The sequence below is a fragment of the Megachile rotundata genome, chromosome 6, assembly GCF_050947335.1.
Source record: "Megachile rotundata isolate GNS110a chromosome 6, iyMegRotu1, whole genome shotgun sequence".
NCBI classification, from domain to species: Eukaryota; Metazoa; Arthropoda; class Insecta; order Hymenoptera; family Megachilidae; genus Megachile; species Megachile rotundata.
In genome coordinates, this window is record NC_134988.1 from 9,204,542 (window position 1) to 9,230,658 (window position 26,117).

The 26,117-nt window shown below is 31.6% G+C and overlaps 1 protein-coding gene across 3 annotated transcripts in view; it reads left to right on the plus strand.

Annotated features, from left to right (window-relative positions):
* LOC100878706 (uncharacterized) overlaps positions 1–26,117 on the plus strand; it is a 94,760-nt gene that overhangs the window by 21,433 nt on the left and 47,210 nt on the right. Inside the window, exons 1-2 of one of the 3 annotated variants that reach the window (XM_012284898.2) lie at positions 7,517–7,900; positions 23,444–23,503. In XM_012284898.2, coding sequence (XP_012140288.1) covers positions 7,867–7,900; positions 23,444–23,503 — 94 coding nt within the window. In that variant the 5' untranslated portion in view covers positions 7,517–7,866. Of the gene's footprint in view, positions 1–7,516; positions 7,901–23,443; positions 23,504–26,117 lie in introns of those variants that run through there. The other 2 variants (XM_012284899.2, XM_003703140.3) reach the window with 2 other exon arrangements.

Genomic DNA, 26,117 nt, shown 5'->3' on the forward strand with positions numbered 1-26,117 from the left:
TAAAATTGAAATACTAATTGCCAAGCTGAAATAATTGTATACATAATTATAAATAAAAAACTTCTCTCACATATTCTTTATAAACATAACAAGCTGAATTTTTTCTCGCTGTGAATTGAATCAAATTATATTGATTACATTGTTGTTACTCGTGGATTTTTCCTACTTACTTTACAGATACAATCAGCTTCCGATTTTGTATGAACGGATTAGAATTACAAAAAGGTTCTTAATTTCCGATCAATCACGGTATCAGTTATTTCCGGCCGATATGATTTAAATGTGAAATTGAATGAAGAGAAATGTTTTTATACAAGAGGAATGTACGGACGATAAGCACGTCAAGATTGCTCAGATAATAGCGAAAATATGTGTTGGTATTATTATTGCGAGACCTTCGCGGGTGGTAAAACGTCGATGTTTTCCAATGAAGACGCAGTAACTCATTAATCACGCTGATACAAAGTTTATAAACAACGAAATTCCAGAATTTTCTCCGGTATCACTTTCGTCAATATTCCGTTAAGAAACATTACTCTGTCAGGCAAAAATTCGATCGAGCTTCGAATTAACGATATACTAATATTTGAGATCATTTCCAGCTAATTATCTTGTATTGACAATGGAAATTTGTACGAGATAACGTGTTATGTTTTGCTATAGAAATTTTATCGGAATGCTGAAATGTATCGGAGTAATACCTATAGTCCACATACCTTCAGATAAAAGTGAGATAAAATTTTTCCATAGTTTTTAAATAATAGTAATCTCTGCTATTTATCTCACTATTGCTTGCATTCATTGGAAAGAGCGATTGTTTTGATTCGTACACTTTTCACTTTTATACACGGGGTATTGACGTCAATAATGATGGGAGTTTTTGTACCTGCCGATATTTATCTGCAACATATTCCCAAGTTGTTTCGACCATTTGGAATGTGTTTTGCAGTTTTGTGCTATGTAGGGTGATTGTACCCGATATGGAACAGCTAATAAGGAAATACCTCAGCAACTAAGTAGCAAAATGAGTGAGTGAATTATTTATAAACAAAGACAGTGACCCTTTGCTCGAAAGGTGACCATTCGGTTTGATACAAGAATTTGAAGTAGATATTTAACCGAATCTATAGTGTTATAAACATAGCGAAACCAGAGGTAATTGATAATAGAGAGACAACTTCGAAAGAATTCTTTTTAGCCAAATAGTTTTAGAGTCGCCATCCGCTAACATGGACACCTTCGACAAAGGATCGAGCTTAGGCTAAAAGTAGTCGAACGCGAAACATTCTCATGGCGCTTGAAAGTTTCTAAAAGGCGAGTTAAATAGTTAAATTTTTAGCGAGAGGTTGTGAAATATTACTGTCGCATGATTCATCACTACCGTTATCATCGACAGAATTATTGATCGTTTTCGAGCGTTCAGTTCGCCATTAAATTTTACTTTTAAAGTAATTTTTCCTGTCGGTACGCGCGTACTCAACGTGGAACATGTTTAGTGTACTTAACGCGAAACGCGTTTTATATTAGATAAATGTTCTTTGTTAATGTTACATGGTATTGTAAGTCAGATTTTTACCACTAGAAGTTATAGTGATAATGATGGGGAAAAACATCCAATAGACACGTGGGCAAAGAACAAAGAGAAATAAGGTAAATTTGAAAACAGTGGAAAACATCTTATTTATCTAGTTTATTTAAACAAATATTTCTTCGTAATACAAATTTCCTATTTTCAATTTGTCTCACTTTTTTTCTCAAATCTTATAGTTGCATGTCAGGTACCGTTTCAACTCTCTTTCAACGTTGTTATATCTTTTATATTTTCATGCAACTTATTTAGTTTGCATCAATATTACATAAGATGTTTTATAATAGTGATTATAACATATGTTTACATATTCACATTTACACGTGTTGTATTTCCTGAATTTGATTACCGGTACAATCATTTTAATGCCGGCAAGAAATAACTTTTCAGAATGCGATTGACGTCTGATAGGGTAGATAAAAACAGAGTGGTGGATAATTGCGTAAAAGGTTAATCTTGTAAGTGAATACGTGACACCAGCCATGCGACAGTTCATTTATAAAGATCAGAATATATTAAGTCTGACTTTCCGCAAAAAATGTTTAAAGCAGTCTGAAAAACGATTTATAATTGTTTGTGAGTTTAAAATTTTCAATTTCTAGTATTAAGATAATTAAACACTGAGACATTATCGTTATCAGTGCAAAATGCTTATTAAAGTTTAATAATATGTATTTGCAAATTGGCGGCCATTTTGCAGACTGTACCTGGGCGGCCATCTTGTTTAGCGCCAAACTACACCTTTGATTGAATATCTTAGATCATCAAACGCAAAATAATTAACAAACTAAAGTAACTAACTATAAAATAACTAACAAACTAAATTAAACTTGAAATATTAATTGAGAAGCTGAAATAATTGCATACATAATTATTAAAATAAAATGTGAGAAGATTAACAAAACAAATATTAGAAGATTTTAAGGAATGAATTATAGCAAACTGAATGTATTATAAATAAATATCTGTTTCTTACAAATCCTAAATTACAAATATCTATTTCTCACAAATTGTTTAAAACTTCACAATCAAACTTTCAGTATTATATCTTCTTTAGAAATTATGAAATGATTCGTTTTATTAAAAGATAGGTTATTACACTCTCAGACCACATATTTGTTGGTAAACATAGATTTTATTATGTATGAAACAATGTCGTTAATGCACTTAAGATAAGAAGTTGTAAAACTTGTGAAAAATGTACGATTTTGAAGATAATTCCTTAACTATATTTCGTTTATATTGATACTGACATAGTTTGATAAATAACAATATTTATACTGATTTCCCTATTTACATCGATAATTATATGACGTTCTTATTTATGTTGACAACTTTACTATCTATAACTGACGTTCTTATTTATGTTGACAATTATATTGATATCTATAACTTATATTTACGTTGACAATTACGTTTATTTACTGATATTTTTTTTATTTGTATTATATTGACTGCAACTCGTTACAGGAAGAAAATTGACTCACATATTAATTTCATTTAACCATGTGTCTACTTATGTATCTACTTATGTACCTCTTGTATTTAGCTGTTTATTTAGCTGTAATTAATAAAATGCATCATACAATTATTTTCTACATTCTCTACAATTTCTAATTTGTCGCAGAAATTAATGGAAATAAATTAAAATTGAACGTAGTAGTCTTGTGTACCCGTGTAAATTACTCGTGGTATGCACCTCGCCTACGTTGATTTAAAGCTTCCATAGGGGAAAGGGGATCGATTAACCACACTGACCCCAAACGTGTCGGCAGTTAACGCTAATTTCTTCTAATAAATTACGCTAATCAAATTTAATGGGTGATGAACGTTAATCTCGTCTTTGCGACTTTTGTGCTTTTCTTCAAAATCTGCATCTATTCTATAGCATAAACCTTGTTCTTCTAATAAAAAATAATCGTCATTTACTTGCTACTTATGATACTTGATATTTATTGAAATAAAAACGGTAGATAAATTATCTTCCACTTTTTCTAAACGTGTTTCTTCATTAAAAAAAAAAAAAAATAACGAATATGATTTATTATTTGCTTGATACACATTTATCGAAAAAATGGTAGATATCTTCTACTTTTTCTAAATATACTTCTTCTTTTAAAATATTGATGAATATTAACTGCAATAAAAACGACAGACATCTTTACTTTTTCTAAAGTCTTCTTCCTTTGTCCTCTGCGTGTTAAACATGCTACTAACACGTGTATTGGATCCATTTCTTCTGAAAATAAAAAATTTGTATTATGAAGAAATATTTGTTTAAATAAATTAAATAGATGTTTTCCACTGTTTTTAAATTTACTTTATTTCTCTTTTCTATTGGATGTTTTCCCCCATCATTATCACTATAACTTCTAGTGGTAAAAATCTGACTTACAATACCATGTAACATTAACAAAGAACATTTATCTAATATAAAACGCGTTTCGCGTTAAGTACACTAAACGTGTTCCACGTTGAGTACGCGCGTACCAACAGGAAAAATTACTTTAAAAGTAAAATTTAATGGCGAACTGAACGCTCGAAAACGATCAATAATTCTGTCGATGATAACGGTAGTGATGAATCATGCGACAGTAATATTTCATAACCTCTCGCTAAAAATGTAACTATTTAACTCGCCTTTTAGAAACTTTCAAGCACCATGAGAATGTTTCGCGTTCGATTACTTTTAGCCTAAGCTCGATCCTTTGTCGAAGGTGTCCATGTTAGCGGACAGCGACTCTAAAACTATTTGGTTAAAAAGAATTCTTTCGAAGTTGTCTCTCTATTATTAATTACCCCTGGTTTCGCTATGTTTATAACACTGTAGATTCGGTTAAATATCTACTTCAAATTCTTGTATCAAACCGAATGGTCACCTTTCGAGCAAAGGGTCACTGTCTTTGTTTATAAATAATTCGCGCACTCATTTTGCTACTTAGTTGCTGAGGTATTTCCTTATTAGCTGTTCCATATCGGGTACAGTCACCCTACATAGCACAAAACTGCAAAACACATTCCAAATGGTCGAAACAACTTGGAAATATGTTGTAGATAAAGATCGGCAGGTACAAAAACTCCCATCATTATTGACGTCAATACCCCGTGTATAAAAGTGAAAAGTGTACGAATCAAAACAATCGTTCTTTCCAATGAATGCAAGCAATAGTGAGATAAAAAGCAGAGATTACTATTATTTAAAAACTATGGAAAAATTTTATCTCACTTTTATCTGGAGGTATGTGGACTATAGGTATTAAATACTCCAATACATTTCAGCATTCCGATAAAATTTCTATAGGAAAAAATATCACGTTATGGATGTAAAGGGCTGGAGTCTTTGTTATTAAATATTTCATACATTCTTTTTGCTACTTAATTACGGAGATAATTACGGTACAACGTAAAAAACGCATTGTCATATTAGATACAATTGCCTTATCTCGTACGTGAAAAAGTAGAAATGTCCATTTGACTTTGAGGTCTTCAACGTCCTACTATAAAGCGCTACTTATCTTCTTTAAATGGCAACAAGTTGAACAATGAAGAAATTAAGCAACGCTACATTGCAGCGTAACTATGTATTTATCAGAGCAGCAGTTAAACCCAACGATCGTGACGTTTGAACGTTGTCAGCAATCCGGAAACTATCGAGGTTAACGGTCATCGGTAGACTCTTTTCAGCGCAAACAGTTGGACGTTCGGTGTTTTGCAACTGCTCTAATCTACATCACGCTTAATTGTAATTCTTCCAGTGGTTGGATCGAGTATTTACATATCGAGATACCACATATTCATTCGTGGTATTTTAGCATCGATCGAGACGGTTCCAAATGATACCCGAATATCAAAACGCGTACGTGATTTCATAGAATATGCGCAGCTGCGCAAGCTCGATTGCTTAAGTACTTTAATTAAATAGTGGTACAGAATAGTAGAGTGAAATAGTGGAATTATTACAAAGATATGATGAAATAATTTAGTAGTGTGAAATAATGAAATTGAAGAACGTAGTTGAATGATGAAATGATAAATGTGGGAGAAATTGTGGAAATTATATAAGTACAATTGGCAAGATTGTAAAGTAATCATTAAATTAAGTGCAATCTGATAAAATAGTGATATAGTGTTTCAAAGTTATCAAGTTTTTAAATATTACGTTTTCTGAGAACGCAAAGTTCTGTAGCTTCAAAGTCCTATAGTTGCAAAATCTCAAAGTTCTGAAGTAACAGAAAGTACCAGAAGTGTCAAATTCTCATAATTTTAAGATTAGAAATTGCTTGGGTGCAATCCTGCAGTTCTGAAGTCCAAAACTACCAAACTTCGAAGGTCCTAAATTATACAATTTCAAATTACCATAATTCTAAGGTCTCACACTTTTGAGGTCTTATAGTTTTGAAGTCCCAAAATTCTAAACTTCTAATACTACAAAATTATGAAGTTTTGACGTCACAACGACTCAGTCTCTAAATTCCCAAATTCCTAAACTCCCATAATCCCAAAGTCCCAATATCTCAAATTCTCAACATCCTAGAATCCCAAAGTCCCAAAGTCCCAATCTCTCAAAGTCCCAACACCCCAAAGTCCCAACATCCCAAAGTCCCAATCTCTCAAATTTCCAACATCCCAAAGTCCCAATATCCCAAAGTCCCAATATCCCAAAGTCCCAATATCCCAAAGTCCCAATATCCCAAAGTCCCAATATCCCAAAGTCCCAATATCCCAAAGTCCCAATATCCCAAAGTCCCAATATCCCAAAGTCCCAATATCCCAAAGTCCCAATATCCTAAAGTCCCAATATCCCAAAGTCCCAATATCCCAAAGTCCCAATATCCCAAAGTTCCAACACCCCAAAGTTCCAACACCCCAAAGTCCCAACTCCCCAAAGTCCCAATCTCTCAAATTTCCAACATCCCAAAGTCCCAATATCCCAAAGTCCCAATTTCTCAAATTCCCAATATTCCAAAGTTTCAACACCCCAAAGTCCCAACTCCCCAAAGTCCCAATCTCTCAAATTTCCAACATCCCAAAGTCCCAATTTCTCAAATTCCCAATATTCCAAAGTCCCAACACCCCAAAGTCCCAATCTCTCAAATTTCCAACATCTCAAAGTCCCAATATCCCAAATTCCCAATATTCCAAAGTTCCAATATTCTAAAGTCCCAATATTCCAAAGTCCCAATATCCCTAAGTTCCAAAATCCCAAGTCCCAAACTTCCAAACCCCGAATCTTCCAAAATCCTAAAATCCCAAAGTCCCAAAAACCTCATACACTCTCTTCAATTGCCAAGATTTCCCTCGTGTTCCACATCGGATTCTCTCCAAGTATCACTCGACACCAATGAGTCATACCCTTAATACCTCTTAAACCACCCCGATTAATCCTCTCCGAATTTCACCCGAAGCAAAATGCTATCTCCAAATCCACCTTCATTCCCCTAAGACTCATTGATTCCACAATCGTATTCGTCCATCAAATCGTTAGCACGTCCATGTAAGTCCCCGCAGATGCTCGTATGTATGTCTGCTAGAGAAGCTGGTCGGTCTGCTTTCTAAATTTTTAAGCGGCCACGTTTCTGCGCTTCGGTACACGCGTACATTCCGCGACGGACACGTATCGTCCCATTGTGCCAGCACGTTCCGATAAGAATCTAATCAAAAACCGCTGTTCATCTCGACACGCGTGACAAAGTCGGTATAAGAGCGGTGGCACTCGTCCGGGGGCTCTGTGGCGGTGTCGGCAACAGGTGTGCGCATCGATTCCCTCGGGAAAAGAAAACGTCTCGGTGTAAATGAGGAAAGCAGGGGAGGAGGAGAAGGTGGTGTCCGTAGTGGTGGTGGTTCTGCCGGCGGTGGTGGTGGTTTGTCGAAAAGGGGGGAAAATCAGTGGCGAGGGAACAGGAACGAGAGCGTTCCTCGGTTCACTCAGTTCAACGAAGTACGCCGAAGGTGAAAAGTCTCTTTCTTCTTCGCGTTGATCACCTTGCCCGTTACTTTGTACAGTGCCGCACGGATATATAGCGAGTCGAGTGTGCCGAGTGGTGATCCCCATCGAAATTCGCGGGGATCTTGCTAAATGTGATCGACATCGTCGCCATCTTAGTCGTCGCTGACAACCAGTGCATACGTATATTTACGATAAATTACGTGTTTTGCCTAACGTTTGGACGCGATTGTTCGTGCGTCGGTTGCATCTATGTGTCCCTGTAGTAAGGCACTGCTGTTGCCTTGCGCTGACACACCATAGCCACCGCGATTCCTCACGATTTCAACCTACTATGTTGGAATTCTCTGTGCAGCATGCTGAAGTCGGTACGTACACGACGATTTGATATACAGCATGGTGTACGTGGGTCGCATGGAAAGAAAGTGCTTTCTCGTTTATCCGTGCCTTTCGTGACTTAGGCCTGACCTTCGAAGGACATTGTCGTTAAGGAGTTGCTCTTTTTTCCTCTTTTTAGCACATTGCTTTATGTTCGCTCGATTTTTGAGTGCCCTCGGTTTGGTGGGGTGCTTTGCCAATTTCAAGGCGCTGTCACTTATGTCATGCTCCCTTACTTTCATCTGATTTATCGAATGTTAACGCTCTGGAAATTATACACTGTAACGTTCTTTTAATTGAAACTACTGTATTTAATTGGACTACTTAAAACTGCGAATTGAAGGCGAAGTGTGTCACTGGCTGACTCTAGAAAAAAATAGGGGGGCTAGTTTGAATTTTCTACATTGAAAGTCCACGAAATTATCTGAAAATTATTTAGTATTTACTGTATAAAATTATTACAAAATTTCTTACATTTACAATACATGTTTTTGTTTAAATATATTATCAAAGAAGTGAGATTACTTACAAAATGAAGATGCATTTTTTTATTTACAAAATGTAGCTCCGAAAAATTTGTTAACCTTTGGAGATTATTTTGAAAAAATAGCCAATCAGTATTATTAGTCAGAAATATACTTAGCAAAATTATTACAGCAATTCAGAAAAATTAACATTAATAACAATGTCATTTTTTTAATATAGTGTGTCATAGTCATTAAAACGTTTAATACGTAAACATCTAAGTAGTAAATATGGGTCACCGTAGACCCAACCCTATGTGCAATTACATGTTAACTCCCACTTAAAAGAAAAACAAGATAATTGCAATTACCCATGAACGAAATTTTTAAATTGGTCAATTTTTTGATCAGTTGTCAGTTAACGTCCATTAATAATTTTTTAGCAAGCTGGGGACGTAAAATGACCGATTTCCTGATTAAAGATACACAGGGTACGTTCTAGAAAATGTAGGTAGAACATGGGGATATGTATTAAACGGTGTAATAAAGTCAACTGTACGTAATAAAGCATGAGCGCGATCATTCAATTGAGAATTGTTGGTTGTTCGAGGTTCAAGAACGCGGGGATAGTCTTCCATGAGAATTTGCACGAAAGCACCTTCATTTTCATGCGTACAGTCCGCACGTTATATTATGTATTAAACTGCTCTTTAAAAAAGATTATACTTACATTATTTACATTGCATAACTTTTGTGATTAAGTCTAATCGCTTTTATGAAAACTTGTCGAATGACCTCTGACTTGTGCAACTATTCAGATATGAAGTATGTACAAAAATATTTATAAGAGAAGTAAAATAAATAGTTAATATAATTAATAGTAAAATAAAAATGATAATAACGGACAGACGAACCGATAAAATAACAGACAATATGAAAAATACAGTATTTTCAGAATATTTTCATAATTCTGTTAACATAGATTTGTAGGTTTTAATGTATCTTTCAACTTTTGTCCAAAACATTATTGTCTATCGCGTACAGTTGAAGAGTTATACGTGAAAATGTGCTCGTGCCCAATGGCGTAGCGAGGCATCTTGTTCTACGCCCCTGATTCGGCGTTTTAAATTCTTATCTGTCACTGAGACTTCCGAAGTGCTGTTTTAGGGATCAGATTTCGTACATCTTTTGGCTGGAGCAATTTTATGGCCCCTTAAAGATTACAGGCCCTCGAAAGTATGTTATATTACCCTATCGGATTTGACAGTATTAAGAATGATGAAACACGAATGTGACATATCATTATTCTTGTCTTGGATTGCTCTATAAATTCCGTGAGGTTTCGACGCAGATTCGCAAATTATTTTCAAGCAATAAATAATATAAATAAATTATTATAGAGTCAAATATATTTTTATATTATACAGTTAAATTTACTTTTATGTTTTAGAGTTAAATTTATTTTTATATTATAGAGTTAAATTTACTTTTATATTGCACAATCAAAGGTATTTTCATATTTTAATGCATTGTTAAGTGTAGTCACCTATGACAAATATTCAGCACATATGTAATAATTTGTAGTCCAATATTTTAGTTACTGGTCAAAATGACCCCATTTCCATTGTTCATTCTCACCACCTACTTCGACAAAAAAAACTTGCATAAAATTTTACTTACGGAGCAAAATAACCTCCTTTGAATTTAAACTAACGTAATTATAATATAACTAAAATAAATAAAAAAAATTCTTGTTATGAACGTTTCTTCGTTTTCTTCAACTTTTATGCGTTTCAAACGTAGTAGGTAGAATTGCATCGCTGTTTGACAACGTATATTGCAGAACAGATAAAATAATTTCACTTAGTCGATACGACTCGTGGAGTACGTATATCGTGTTTGACGTACGCTAAGCCTTTTAGTCGGCGAAAGTAAATCGTGCAATTAAACGTATTACGTTTTTAGATAAGAGTTCCTTTCTGTCATCACACGCTCATTGCTTACAGGTAGTAAGTTTACGCGGAAGCATTGAGATATTTAAAGTATGTTCGGATAGGACGAATTCTGTGAGACTGTGACGTAAAGACAACGTGTTTTTTTTTAACCGTGGACAGTCATGACGTGAGGGAGTTATGAAATTTTATTAATAAAATTGACTATGACGTTGTGGTATGTTAATTTGCAAGAATTTATGCGATGTATATAACAAATTTTGTATGCAAATTTATTTTACGTAATTTGTATTGGGTTTTAGGTTGAAATGTAAAATATTAGAAAATGTTGATTGTGTGATGTAAAAGAGTCAAATTTTAGTATTGTATTAATACAAATTTAAATTTTGTGTTAAAATATTAATTTTGCGTTAGGCTAGATTAAAATTTGTGATAATAATTGAGACAATTTCAGAGCAAAAATAATATATGTTAAATAAATTGTTTATTTATGTTTAATAAATTGTTTGAGTGAATTGTTAGAATTGTGAATAGTATACATAAATGTCATATTTACAAAAATTTTTAGGTCTAACAATTACTGTATTTTCTATTACATAAATTAAAACTTGATCTAGTTATGTCTGCATATCCTCTAGATATATTGCATGGAATACACAAAGTCCCTACTATGTAGAATAGTGTACATAAATGTGATAAATATTTATAAAAATTTTTAGATCCAACAATTAGTATATTTTCCATTATATAAATTAAAGCTTGTTGTAGTTATGTTTGCCTATCCTCTAGATATATTGCATGGAATACACAATGTCTCCACTATGTAAAATAGTGTACATAAATGTGATAAATATTTATAAAAATTTTCAGATCCAACAATTAGTATATTTTCCATTATATAAATTAAAGCTTATTGTAGTTATGTTTGCCTATCCTCCAGGTATATTGCATGGAATATATAAAATCTCCATTATGTAGAATTATACACATAAATGTGATATCTACAAAAATTTTTAAGCCCAAAAATTAGTATATTTTCCATTATAAAAATTAAAGCTTGATCTACTTATAATATTTACATATCCTCCAGGTATATTGCATGGAATCCACAAACTCTCCTATCAAGCCATTTCTCTATTTGACGAGGACAGTTTAGTTACGTTTGCACAGTTTTACGTTAGATTTAGATAAGATATAACCTAACAGAATCTACCTCGAATTTTATCCTCCACCTTAAAATTCATGTTAGCTTTCGTCTAGTCGGTTTGCCTGTTGTCTTCAAAAACATTCAAAGGTCATAGGTTCAGACATTGATGTCGAAACAGCAAGAAGTTTTGGTCAGTTTCAGATTATGTTTGATCTAGCGCAACTTTCAGTGCTGAAAAGTTTACAGAGATATTCACAAATACCTTTCTAGTCGGTTCAGTCAGTTGGCCCGAAAAATATTTGCAAGTATAATTAGTTTTATGTTATTTTTGGATAATTCTATGTGATACCGTCAAAAATTTATATCTGGAAGTATAATATATTTGAAAGTTTTTAGTTGCTTCAGTGAATTGAAATTAGTATGAAATTTTATTTTTAGGTTAAGTTTAATCAAGTTTAGATAATTTAATGCAGGTATCTAATAGCATCTAAAATTTGTCACGTACAAGAAATATAAATTATCTGAAACTCATTTAGTTAATTTAACAAATTGAAATGTCCATCAAATTTTATTAAGTTCATATTAATTTTAGGTTAAGTTTGATCAAGTTTAGATAATTTAACGTAGTATCTAATAGCATCTACAATTTGTCATGTACAAGAAATATGAAATATCTGAAAGTCCTTATTTAGTTAATTCGACAAATTGAAATGTCTATCAAGTTTTATTAACTTCACATTAATTTTAGGTTAAGTTTGATCAAGTTTAGATAATTTAACGCAGTATCTAATAGCATCTAAAATTTGTCATGTACAGGAAATATAAAATATCTGAAAGTCCTTAGTTGGTTTAACAAATTACAATATCAGTAAAATTTTATTCCTCACAGATTAGGTTTGAATAATCCCATGCATCATAAACATAAACATCAAATATCATAGTCCCGTTAATCCACCACAGTTAAATCCACAAAATTTGATTAATTGCTTATGACTTTCAGATTAAGTCCGCTCGGATTTATACTTTAACGCTAAGTAAAATTATCCTAAAATATTCGAAAGATCCGATAGACTCACTGGACCACTTTCACCGCCATATATCTGAAGTCCAATTACTATGAGGTTAGGTTTCGGTTAGATTTCGGTAATCTAACAGAGCAATATCGTCGAAGATTTCTTATCTGTATACTCGTAGGTCCTCGGTTTAGCCACTCCCATCAAAATGATCGATAAAATTCGGCTAATTTTGCGTTAATGTTAGGTTAGATTCAGATTAGAATTAGATAATCCTATTATACAGTATCTGAGGAGAATTTATTATCTTAATATTGGCAGTCTATGTTTTAGTTGATTTCTTCTGCTCTGAAATGGCAATCAAGTTTTGCAATAAGGTTAGGTTAGGTTTGGTTAATCTATTGTGTTATAGCTAATCAGTATTAGACCAAGTCTTTTATACAAGGTTCTAATGTAATAATACAAAGTGTTATACAAGATAACATAAGGTTCTAAGAAAACATACAAGCTTCTAATAATATAACTTTGTTATACAAAGTTCTTTTTGGAAATTTTCGATTTAATAAATTTCTTGAAAAATATCCAAAAACTTTGTAACAACTAATTTTGCGTTAGTTAAGGTTATATTTGTCAAATAATTATTTACCAACACTAAGAGTGGTATTTATTATTATTTAAATTATTGTATTCAAAATATTTCTATCCACAAATAAATGCATCTAATTACAGTAAAAATATAATGCAATGTTGACGTTATATTTATCAAACAATTATTTACCAACATTAAGAGTGGTATTTATTATTATTTAAATTATTGTGTTCAAAATATTTCTATCCAAAAATAAATGTATCTAATTACAATAAAAATATAATTCAATGTTGACGTTATATTTGCCAAACAATTATTCATCAACACTAAGAGTGGTATTTATTATTATTTAAATTATTGTGTTCAAAATATTTCTATCCAAAAATAAATGCATCTAATTACAATAAAAATACAATGCAATGTTGACGTTATATTTGTCAAATAATTATTTACCAACACTAAGAGTAGTATTTATTATTATTTAAATTATTGTGTTCAAAATATTTCTATCCACAAATAAATGTATCTAATTACAATAAAAATATAATGCAATGTTGACGTTATATTTGCCAAACAATTATTCACCAACACTAAGAGTGGTATTTATTATTATTTAAATTATTGTGTTCAAAATATTTCTATCCAAAAATAAATGCATCTAATTACAATAAAAATACAATGCAATGTTGACGTTATATTTGTCAAACAATTATTTACCAACACTAAAAGTAATATTTATTATTATTTATTCTATTCAAGGCATTTCTACCTAAAAATGAATGTATCTACAGTAAAAATAAATACTTTATAGGTCTGGGTCAAAACTGATCCGGTTCTATCGTTCGAATACCAAATTAGCATTGCAAAGTTTCGCTAGAAATGTATCTGATATTTTTCCGATAGACAAAAGTATGTTACACTACTTATGGAAAGTGAGGTTATGTGTTTAACAGTTGAGGTGTAAAGTACAGCTGTGAGGAAACGAGGAAGAAACTTATTACTTAATCTAATGCATATATTCAATGATCGGTGTCGTTAACTTCCTGGATATTAAACTTGTTATGGATTGATCATGGTGGAATAAGAAATTAGTTATTTACTGGTTAGTGTGCGGCCAGCGTTCTTGTAGTTTTTTTCCGGTCTGCCATACAAGTGGGACTTTAATGTTGCACGTTCGCGTGTCATCGATCGCGCTGAAGGTTTTTTTGGCGGAAAGAAATTGATTACCTTTCGCTTCGTGCACCACAAATTGATTGGTTAACCATATTCGGGATATATAACCTTTAAACGGAAATTATTATAAATTTGTTCAAATTATTCTTGTACTTTGGTATTTATTGCGAAATTGGCTTTTATAGCGGTTAGGTTAGGTTAGGTTAAGTTAGAAATTAACTATATTTGGGATATATAACCTTTAAACGGAAATTATTATAAATTTGTTCAAATTAATCTTCCACTTTGGTATTTACTGCAAAATTCGCTTTTATGGCGGTCAGGCTAGGTTAGGTTAAGTTAGGAAAATATTTTTGGAACGACAATTATTTACCATAAATTAAATTAAATTTATTATAAATTGTTTTGTAGATCTGGTTATATAAAAACAATATTATCGTTGATTTGTAGTTATTTGAAAGTATTTTTGGATGCGAATCAAAACTATTTGTCAGACTTACCGTATTTGTCAAAATGAACACCTGGATAATTATTGGTTTGTACAAATATTGAAGAAATTCCTTTTCAATTGAAATTGAAGTAAAGTATTCAATCTGAGTTATCTCTTAATTAACATAAGAATAATTTGTAATTAATTCAGAACGTAATTTCCAAACCTAAATTTAAATAAAATATTACTAAAAATTATTATCACAAATAAAACATTATGCAAATATTTGGTAATATCATTAAAATCATTATTTGTTAAAACCATTATCAATTCCTTGATCATTTCTGCAAAATAATTATTACTTATAAAAAAATGAAAAAATAAAATTTTTAAATATGAAGTCAAAATTAAGTTTTAAAATTGAAAAGTCAACATTGTTATCATAAATTATTTAAATGTTATCAAAATGTTTATCAAAATCATTATCAGTATCTGGATAATTATTACAAAACAATGATTAATTTGTACAATTGTTCAAGAAATATTTTTTAAACATTGATTACTTTATCAAGTACCAAATATCAGCTTTTTACAATAATTATTTGTAATGTCTGCTATATTTTCTTGATCACGTTTCATTTTTCATAACATTTTTGTATCAAATTTATATCAATTGTAGAAACATTTTGATAATATTGAATTATTGATTAAAACAGTGAACATAATTTATGTGTAGATAAAAACAAATGTAATCCTGTGTAGATACATTTGTTAATAACTTTTAATAATTTTTTTTAATGAAAAATTTCTTCGAGTCTTTCATTGCGTTCAATATTTATTTATAATGAAGCCTTCTGATTGACCTTTATGTAACATTGTTCTTATTGTTACGTATAGAGTATACTTCCGCAGTTTATTATAAAAATAACATCCCTATATGATTAAAATATTTGCGCTTGAAGTAAGGAGTTAAAATAAAATAATCAATTCTATGATCTGCATTTGTGATTGGAAATAAGAAGAAAACACCTCTTTGTAGACAGTAGACATTCTTTTATTATTTATACAAGAAAATGTTAACCTTAAATCTCATGCCTTGAGGTAAAATAGTTAATACCTTGAGACAAAATAAATATTTTTTATTTTATGAAAATACAGACTAATTTTAGTATAAATAATACGACTCTATAATATCATTGTCATAACTTTATGTCCATTCATATTTTAAAAATTGCAATTTTTAATATTTTATGAAACATTTTCGTAAGTGAATACTTTAATACATCACCGAAAATTTATGTAAGTGTACGTTTTAACATTTCATTCTAAATATATGGACAAAATTGTTTTTTTATGCTGTAAATAAAGTTCAATGTTGTTCCTGGTCTGCGCAATCGCTATTTTAAGTTCAGTAACATTGGCAAAATGCCTATTATTGGCATATATCCATCCGACTATTATTCTCTATACATTATTTATGGGGTTTAGTACCGGAGAACATCCTGGTCACTTCTGCTGGCGAATATTCCTTTCAGGTTCAAGTTTGAAATCTAATCCTATAACACAGTACTTTATGTAACAAAGAAATTAGAGTTTAGTACTTCCTTTAGTTACAATTATGCATTTTTAAAAAGAAAGAAGCCTTGAAAGTTAGGATACATGTTTTGTAGAGTATTTGGAGAAGGATTTACATATTGTAGAATTGGAGGTTAGGTTTAAAGGATCATGTGTTATGCAACTAAATAATTAATAGATACTTTTTTACGAGTTCTGTGAAAACATTAAATCTTCTTCATCATTTTTGATAAAAAATTTCATTTTCTATTTGAAATATAATTTTAACCTTCACTCACAGTAAGAACATAAATAAATTTCGCAAATTCATAAGAGTTCATATCACTCGAAAAGTAGCCATTTTGAATTACTAGCACAAAATGGTGGACCTATTCTAACTCACAATTGTACTTTTTATTATAAAATGAATGAAATAATTTCAACAAATACTGTTACTTTTACTTTCGTTAACAAGTTACATCTTTAAACTAATTTTCAAATCAGTGACTGTTACGGTATTAATTATTTTATGTTGTATGTATATTAATTAATTATATATAATAATTATGATCAGATTGAATAAAGGAATATCAATTATCTTAATGTAATTTATCACCCATAAAATCTAGTACCTATGTAATAGCTTCATCTCTCTACTTTCATCTCTCTTCTTTTTAATATCAATAAAAGAAAATTGACAATATATGGTAATACCTTATAAATCGATCAAACAATCACGTGCCTTGTTGAACGGCATCTACAACTAATAAGCAATAAAATCACGAGATTCGAGTTGACCTCTTTCACCCATCGTATCATGCGGTCAATAAAGATGTCATTATGCACAAATTATCTTCACACTTTAAATTAATTATGATTTTCGTACGTTCACAGCAATTTTATAAATCAGTTATATTGAATTTCCTCAAACTATACAGAGTTTAAACAAATTTAAATATAAATTTAAAACATGAAACCACGTTAATGTTTGCAAATATTATTTTGTACAAAAATGGCGCCAAATTTAAAGATTCAAAGAACTACATTTGTAGTGGTTTTAATTTTTGTGTTACTTTTAATGCAAATCTAAAAATTTACGAATTAAAATATCTGAAAGTATGAAGCCTCCAAATTTATCAATTTAGTGTTTTGCAAATTTTTATATTTGCAATTTTAAAATTATACAGACATATTTCTGTACTTACAAATCTTAAATCATATAAATACCACGTTTTCAAACTTACAAATTTAAAAATTTAGACCTCTAACAATCTTCAACTACAGAAAATAAAAATGTTATATAATTTTCTCAGAAACCAACGTACGACTACTTGGTAAATACAAAGTTTATACAAAGACTTCAAAAACGTAGAAAACACAAAAAGTTACTTTACTAAAAGACACTTTGTTTATTATTGTCATGCTAGTACTGTCATTGTTATTTAACTGATGGAAAATTTATGTTTTGTTATACATCTCGCAAACTGAATACATCTGCATAATGTTTGATGCATATATAAATGAATAAACTATTAAAATATTCATAAGTTAAGTCGACAGTTGTATATCACATAGTGAAAAACTTTGTGCGAAGTAATTAATACTAAATGTCATTAACAGGTGTTTCTAACGCAGTATCATGTGCTTTATCTAAGACGATAAGGATTAAAGCTCTTTGTATTTATTATATTTCATTGTCAGATATGAAATATTACAGTATTATAAATCACAAAGAGGAGTGTGTCAATCTTTGATAAAAGATAAAGGAATTCGAAAATCCAATGTTTTTAAACAGTATGAAACTTTGTTAGAGTATACTTTCACGTATTTTTAATGTACTCATTCAATTTTTATGTTAGAAATATTTTATACTTGATGTTTTAACAAATGAAATATATTTTATATTCTCTGTTCTTTTTTGTATTTTAAATTTTTAGGAAATAGAGGGTTAAAAGATGTTCAAGTGAAGAATTGTCTTCTGTTGGATTAATCTGTTGAAATCGATTTAATTGCGTAAGAAATATTTGTCGTATCGGAGATAGAGATGTTTAGGTGACCTATTTTGTACAGTTTGTGTGATTGAGAAATTGAGAAATTCCAGATTTCAAAATGTAGAGGTAATGGGAATTTGAGAATTGGGGATATAAAAAATTGAAAATCTCAAGTTTGGAAATATAGAAGTTTTGTAATTTGGAAATTTAGGAATTTAGGGATTTGGGAATTTTGGAATTTGAGAGTTCTGGAATTTGAGAGGTCTGGAATTTGAGAATTTTGGAATTTGAGAGTTCTGGAATTTGAGAGGTCTGGAATTTGAGAGTTCTGGAATTTGAGAGTTCTGGAATTTGAGAGTTCTGGAATTTGAGAGTTTTGGAATTTGAGTGTTCTGGAATTTGAGAGTTCTGGAATTTGAGAGTTCTGGAATTTGAGTGTTCTGGAATTTGAGAGTGTTGAAATTTGAGAGTTCTGGAATTTGAGAGTTCTGGAATTTGAGAGTTTTGGAATTTAAGTGCTCTGGAATTTGAGAGTGTTGGAATTTGAGAGTTCTGGAATTTGAGTGTTTTGGAATTTGAGAGTTTTGGAATTTGAGAGTTTTGGAATTTGAAAGTTTTGAAATTTGAGAGTTTTGGAATTTGAGAGTTCTTGAATTTGAGAGTTCTGGAATTTGAGAGTTCTGGAATTTGAGAGTTCTGGAATTTGAGAATTTTGAAATTTGAGAGTTCTGGAATTTGAGAATTTTGGAATTTGAGAGTTTTGGAATTTACAAATTTTGGAATACAATAATGAAATATAAAAAACGCAAAACAAATAGCACCATCTACAACCCGAAAGCTTTAAACAAAATAATAAAAGATCAAGTTAGTACATAAAAACATTAGAGGAAGGTAAAGTTTAAGGTTTCGTATTTTCATTTATAATTTCATCCATACATTCTTTCCCGAAAGAATTTCATTATATATCATTACAAGTCCCCTATGTAATTTAACAGTAATGACGACAGAAGAACAGATGTGCAAAACATGTCATAAATCTTGCTCGTTAATGACTGAAATCATATTACTCAACTGGTACTACCACCGATCAATGCTTTCACGTTTTGTAAATTATTTATTCAACATATTTTTATCAAACAAAAATTTTAATTACTAAAATGGATTAAAACAATGAAAAGATTATAACCTCTGTAAACACAGTTCTCATGAATGACATTCTGAATATCTATTTTATATTTGGCGCCATTTTTTGATAATTATGTTAGCAGCCGTTAACTTTATTTCGTATTTTATATTTCTGTCTAAATTTGTTTAAATTCGACATGTTTACAGAAGGTTTGACGTAGTTGGTTTATAAAATTGTTTTAAACTAAACAGAATTGTATTTATTCAACATATTTTTACCAGACAGACATTTTAATTAATAAAATCAATTAAAACAATGAAAAGATTATAAACACTGCAGATAGAGTTCTTATGAATGATTTTCTTAACGTCTACTTTAAAGGCGCCATTCCTGTACAAAAATATTTGCAGCCATTAACTTTGTTTCAGGTTTTAAATTTTTATATAAATTTGTTTAAAATTCTATATATTTTGTCTAATTCTAGTCTCTTCCTAGTCTCTCCTCAAGCTCTCCCTAGTCTCTCCTCAGGCTTTCCCTAATCCCACCTCAGTCTCTTCCTTGTCTCTTCTCAGGTTCTCCCTAGTCTCACCTCAGTCTCTTCTCAAGCTCTCCCTAGTCCCATGTCAGTCTCTTCCTAGTCTTTCCTCAAGCTCTACCTAGTCTATCCTCAAGCTGTCCCTAGTCTCCCCTCAAGCTCTGCCTAGTCTCTACTCAAGCTCTGCCTAGTCTCTTCTCAAGCTCTCCCTAGTCTCCCCATAGGTTCTTCCTAGTCTCTTCTCAAGCTCTCCTTAGTTTCTTCTCAGTCTCTTCTCAGGCTCTCCCTAGTTCCACGTCAGTCTCTTCCTAGTCTCTCCTGAAGCTCTACCTAGTCTCTCCTCAAGCTCTCCCTAGTCTCCCCTTAGGTTCTTCCTAATCTCTCCTCAAACTCTCCTTAGTTTCTTCTCAGTCTTTTCTCAGGCTCTCCCTAGTCCCACGTCAGTCTCTTCCTAGTCTCTCCTGAAGCTCTGCCTAGTCTCTCCTCAAGCTCTCCCTAGTCTTCCCTTAGGTTCTTCCTAATCTCTCCTCAAGCTCTCCTTAGTTTCTTCTCAGTCTCTTCTCAGGCTCTCCCTAGTCCCACGTCAGTCTCTTCCTAGTCTTTCCTAAAGCTCTGCCTAGGCTCTCCTCAAGCTCTCTCTAGTCTCCCCATAGGTTCTTCCTAGTCTCTCCTCAAGCTCTCCTTAGTTTCTTCTCAGTCTCTTCTCAGGCTCTCCCTAGTCCCACGTTAGTCTCTTCGTAGTCTGTCCTCAAGCTCTGTCTAGTCTTCCCTGAAGCTCTCCCTAGTCTTCCCTCAGGCTCTCCTTAGTCTCTCCTCAGGCTCTACCTAACCTCTCCTCAAGATCTCTCTAACTTCATCACTGACCAAATAATAATTCACAAGCCACTTTCCCCCATATTTCTTGTTTCTTTACTCCACTGAACCACAAGAGTCCGACTCCATCCGTGTTTACTCGACTTTGTTGTTCTCTTTGCTGATTATGTTGCAACACGCTAACTGCTCGTTACTCGCATGAAACCTCTTCCGCTGTTTCAATATCTCTCCCTTGAGTGATGCTAGGAATTTGACTGATGGTAGGAAGACAGAATGTTTAATGACGGAGATCGTGCTGCAACTAGTAGAGATACTGTGCGTGCCTTATAAGAAGGCACGCGGAGGTCATTGATCAGATCTCAATTCAGGTTGCAAAATGCTGTCGATCGCGTCTACTAATTCGATTTCTATTGGGTGCTGAGAGGTCAGGTAGATTTATATATCAACGTTGTAGCAATTCTATCTTATTGTTGGAATACTATTTTGATTAATGAAATAATCAGTGTTTATCTTTTTTGTATTTATTTCTGATGTATTTTTAGAGTTGTATTGTTTGAAACAAGCTTGTATTTTGCAAGGTTTTTTTAATGTATTTTTTAACGTAGTTTTGAATGTATTTTGCAATGTATTTTGTAATGTATTTTTTATAATGTATTTTTTAATGTATTTTGTAATGTATTCTTTAATGTATTTTTTAATGTATTTTTCCATGTATTTTTTAATGTATATTACAATGTCTTCTTTAAAGTATTTTGCAATGTATTTTTTAATGTATTTTGCAATGTATTTTTTAGTGTATGTCTTAATGTACTTTTTAATGTATTTTTTCATGTATTTTTTCATGTAAATGTGCAAATATAATTCTAAATTATTCTAAGAAAATATGATTAAAATATTAAAATGTCATCACTTCTTTTTAACAAGTGTGCAAATATGATTATAAATATTTTTAAGTTCTAGTATGATTCTCAATGATTTTATAATATGGATTCTAAAACTCCTTAAACTTCTTTAATACTCCTCAAAATTGAAAATTTCTGAGAACCTTAAAAAGTAAAAATTTCTAATTTCATTACATCTGACTAAAATACCATATTGCAGAAGATATAATTTCAATGCAAATTAATGATTTCCCAGGTCATCGACCCTACGACAGTCAGCCTCTAATCATTCTGTTAACTCGATATTCAAAAATAAAAAAAGCCTTTCATCGCACAATTTTGCATCAAAGCTACAAACATCTTTTAGTTTGGAAAATCCCAATTACAAGTATGAATGGACGAAAACATAAAAGAATCTCATAATCATTCTCATCTTCAAAAGAATATTGCCTCATTATACACATCTTCGCGTTAATCCTCGTATTCATCCGAGTAAACATTGTTTAAGGATCAGTATTCAAGTTTTAGAATGACTGGCACATTCTCGGATATAAAAATCACTGAAAATGTGTTGGGAATATTAGTAGGACGCATTCATCACGAGAGCAAAAATTGTTCAAGAATCAAATCACTTATTTAGTGTAAGGAAAAATTCATAAAAATTTAAGTGAAAAATCAAGGTTAGAAAATATTTCAGTTAATGGAGCAATTGATTAAAAACAGTTTCCATCGTAAGTAATTACGAAATAATTTAAATTTTCTATTCTATATAGATTTTATTCTATTCTACATGAATTTTTCTATTTTCTATTGTAAGTAATTGAAATAGTTATGAAATAAATTTCTTCAGCAGTGAACTCACAGTTCCATTCTAAAAATAGATATTATGGATATAAAAAGAGTAACATTGTGTAAAAATTGCGATATCTCCGCATAGTATTGTTTATGTCACATTCCTGAGTAATACTGCAGAACAAAAATGCAGTTGTTTGTAATAGAGGAGAATCGTATTTCATGAGAGCGTTGAAGAACATTCAGAGACGCGATAGCAGCACCCAAAACGTAAACGGACTCCAAAATGGAGGACACCGAAATACGCAGCTGCGAAAGTGCCATAGTACTGTACCTAAAAAAGTTTCTCTACAGAAATGTATTGTTTATTAGAAAATATTGATCTTACAAATAGCACAGTCATGTACAGGTACCTTTCTATTAACATATGATATATTAATATACATAAAGATGTATAAATCTGTAAAACAAGCTGTAGTCGAGATAACCTTGCATCAATAAGCTTTGAACAAGATAAAATTCCATTAATAAAGTTGCATACCAGTAAGCAGAAAGTAGAATGTTTTCCTTACAGAAAGAGAGGAAAATGAAATTTTTGTAGCAGTTGAACTCGCGTGCAAAGGAAAGTTGCACTCCGGGCAACCTTAACCTCTATCTTCCGTACAATCCTTGCAGACTAGATAAAAGTAAACGTCAGTATTATAAAGTTCAGTACTGTTAACAGTGTACGTCCCGAACTATATATAGAAAGAACAACAAACAACGATTTATCGAAAGTTCATTAAAATTGAGGTAAAGTTTGCATCACGAGTCCGTTTCCTCCATTCCGTTTAGTGCGCAGATAAAATGGTGCAAGAGACAAGAAATGCACATTAATTGTTATCGGGCATTGTTATTATTCCGCGAATGACTGCGTTCCATCTGAATATTTATCCGTTAAGCGTGGAAGGTCGTGATTACTTTCTAGGGCGCGTGTGTTTATAACGTGGAGCGCATTGATGATTGCGTTTGAGCAACGATAAAGGAGAAAAAAAGAGTGCCACCGGAATGATCTTATTTGTCTTTGGTTTCAGCTCTCTCCACGGCCACCGAGGATGTGGGAGATGGAATTCAAGGGCACGATAACGACACCGGTGAGTACTGCGGATTTGAGCGTTACAATAAATGAAATTTATATTGCATAAGGTGCACCTTCGTTATCTTAAGTAGTGCAACAGAGGTTTCATCTTACCATGCGATGGTAAGTTGATTGTCATTGAAATTGATATTATCATAAATCAAGGTTATTCCGTTTTAGACAGTCTCGCGTGTTGAATATCAAACGGACAATTATTTCAGATGCATTCTTATATTTATCGCTGTTCAGATAAATAAATAGTTCCGTGTCGAAATCGTTTGATGTAACACAAATTTCCTGCTGTTATCGACATGTACAACCGATATATCGATAATATTGTTCGGACAAAGAGAATGTTTTTATCCTGGAGATCGTTACATGATCTTGTTCTTATCTTTCGATTATTTACATTATTTTTTGAGCAGTGTGCATCTTATCGGACGTACTTTGATTTCCACGGACGTTACGTAGGCGTGATACATTTTTACGTCTGAAGGGCAGGTTAAATGATTACATGTTTATCGGTGTTGATAATTAATAATACGTCAACAGAGATTGCGACTGTTTTGTTTTCGTTGTAATCCTGCAATCTTGATTCACCGGTATATCGTTTTGATCAAGAAAATTCACGAAGGGTCACATTTGAAGTGGTTACACTTGCCATGTACACATTTGGTCCAGGGTCGACTAGTTCAGTTCCGAAGTGAACGGTGATTAATACTGTCCGCGTGTTTATTCACCAAACTGTACAATTGATGTGCTCAATTGAACTATGTTGCGCCATCTTAGATAGCGTTGATACGAATTAGAAATAGTCGTAGTAATTCTTTATAGGTTACTATTCTTTTACTCTAATATTGATTAGAATTTACTAATTTACCTTTAGTTTTAAATCACTTGTCAATTATTTAAGTTTATTGTTACGATTATTATGACTTTATCGAATTTCCCGCTAAATTGTAGCAGGAGAGATTCTTCAGTAAACGTTAATTTATTGTATTAATAATTTATTTTATGCTCTAACAGTGATTAGAATATACTAATTTAGTTTTGACTACGTACTAATCATTTAAGTTTCCAAAGTTGTTACAATTACTAATATAACTCTCTTTAAATTTCCCACCAAATTGGAGCAGGAGAGATTCTTCAGTAAACGTTACATTATTGTATTAATAATTTATTCTGTACTTTAATATTGATTAGAATATATCAACTTAGTTTTGATCACGCACTAATCATTTAAGTTTGCAAAGTTGTTACAATTACTAATATAACTCTCTTCAAATTTCCCGCCAAATTGTAGCAGAAGAGATTCTCCATTAAACGTTACATTATTGTATTAATAATTTATTTTGTACTTTAATATTGATTAGAATGTACCAACTTAGTTTTGATCACGTACCGATCATTTAAGTTTGCAAAGTTGTTACAATTACTAATATAACTCTCTTCAAACTTCCCGCCAAATTGTAACACAAGAGATTCTCCATTAAACATCATTTATCGCGCCATTAATTTAACATTAAATTATTTGGAAAAGTACGAACGAATAAAGAAATTATTTTCGTCGCTAGTTGAATTATAGATCATTCGATAACGTCCAAGTCCGATGACTGATCAACTGAAAACAATCATTGACCGAGATTTGTGGCTTTATCACGAAATATCGAGATGATAATTAATCCTGTTTATTGTACTCAATCGAACGATAATTCTTTTACGAAACACATATTTCCGTTGCTACGACTACGTGTGGAATATTTGGTTTTGTCTTAGCAAGAAATTAATCCGTTTTCGTGTTTGATCGGATAATGAAGCGAAGGTCGCGTTGCAGTATTTGCATATATGGTAAATAGATCATTTCTATTAGTAATCTGTTTTACCTTGAACATGAAAAATACTTTAACATGTGCATATCGAAGGTTGAGATGACATTTTAATGGTAAAATTATTTCTTTGTTAAAATGTAGTCTCATAAATTTTTTATGAATTTTTTGTTGGATATTTAAATTTTTATTACTAAAGATATTCAAGAGCCGTACGAAAAGGAAAGTTTAATTTCTGAGAAATGTCAGTATAAATAAGGAAGAAATTTTATTATTATAAAATATATAGCTGTGATTAATTAGAATTGTCGTTAAAAGCATTCAAATTTGGCGCCAAGTGTAACAATAAGTAAAATAACTAACAAATATAATTGCAGATATACAAATTACTTTCCTAAAAGTTACCTCACCAAAAAAATCATAAGATCAAAATATTTAATCCTTTAATCATCTTTTAACTAATTATGATCGCCATCAGAGATATTCCGCGCCAAATTCAAATTTCCAAGATCTCAAAAGATTCGAACCGATGAAATCTGAAATAAATTACGAAATCTTATTCTAAAATATCACTGCAATCAGTTAATACTATGAAGTACAGGTATTAAAATTCCAGACCGCCTTTGAACAACTAAGTACCGCAGTTGGTTATATAAGGAACTTACCTTGATGTTATCATCAAATTTCGCTACGAACTTTCCACAATAATTAATCACAACTGATTTCGATCTATAAATCGACAGCAATAGCGAAATATCAGAACATTCCAAAAATCGATTTATTTCGCTGACTCACTGTTAAATA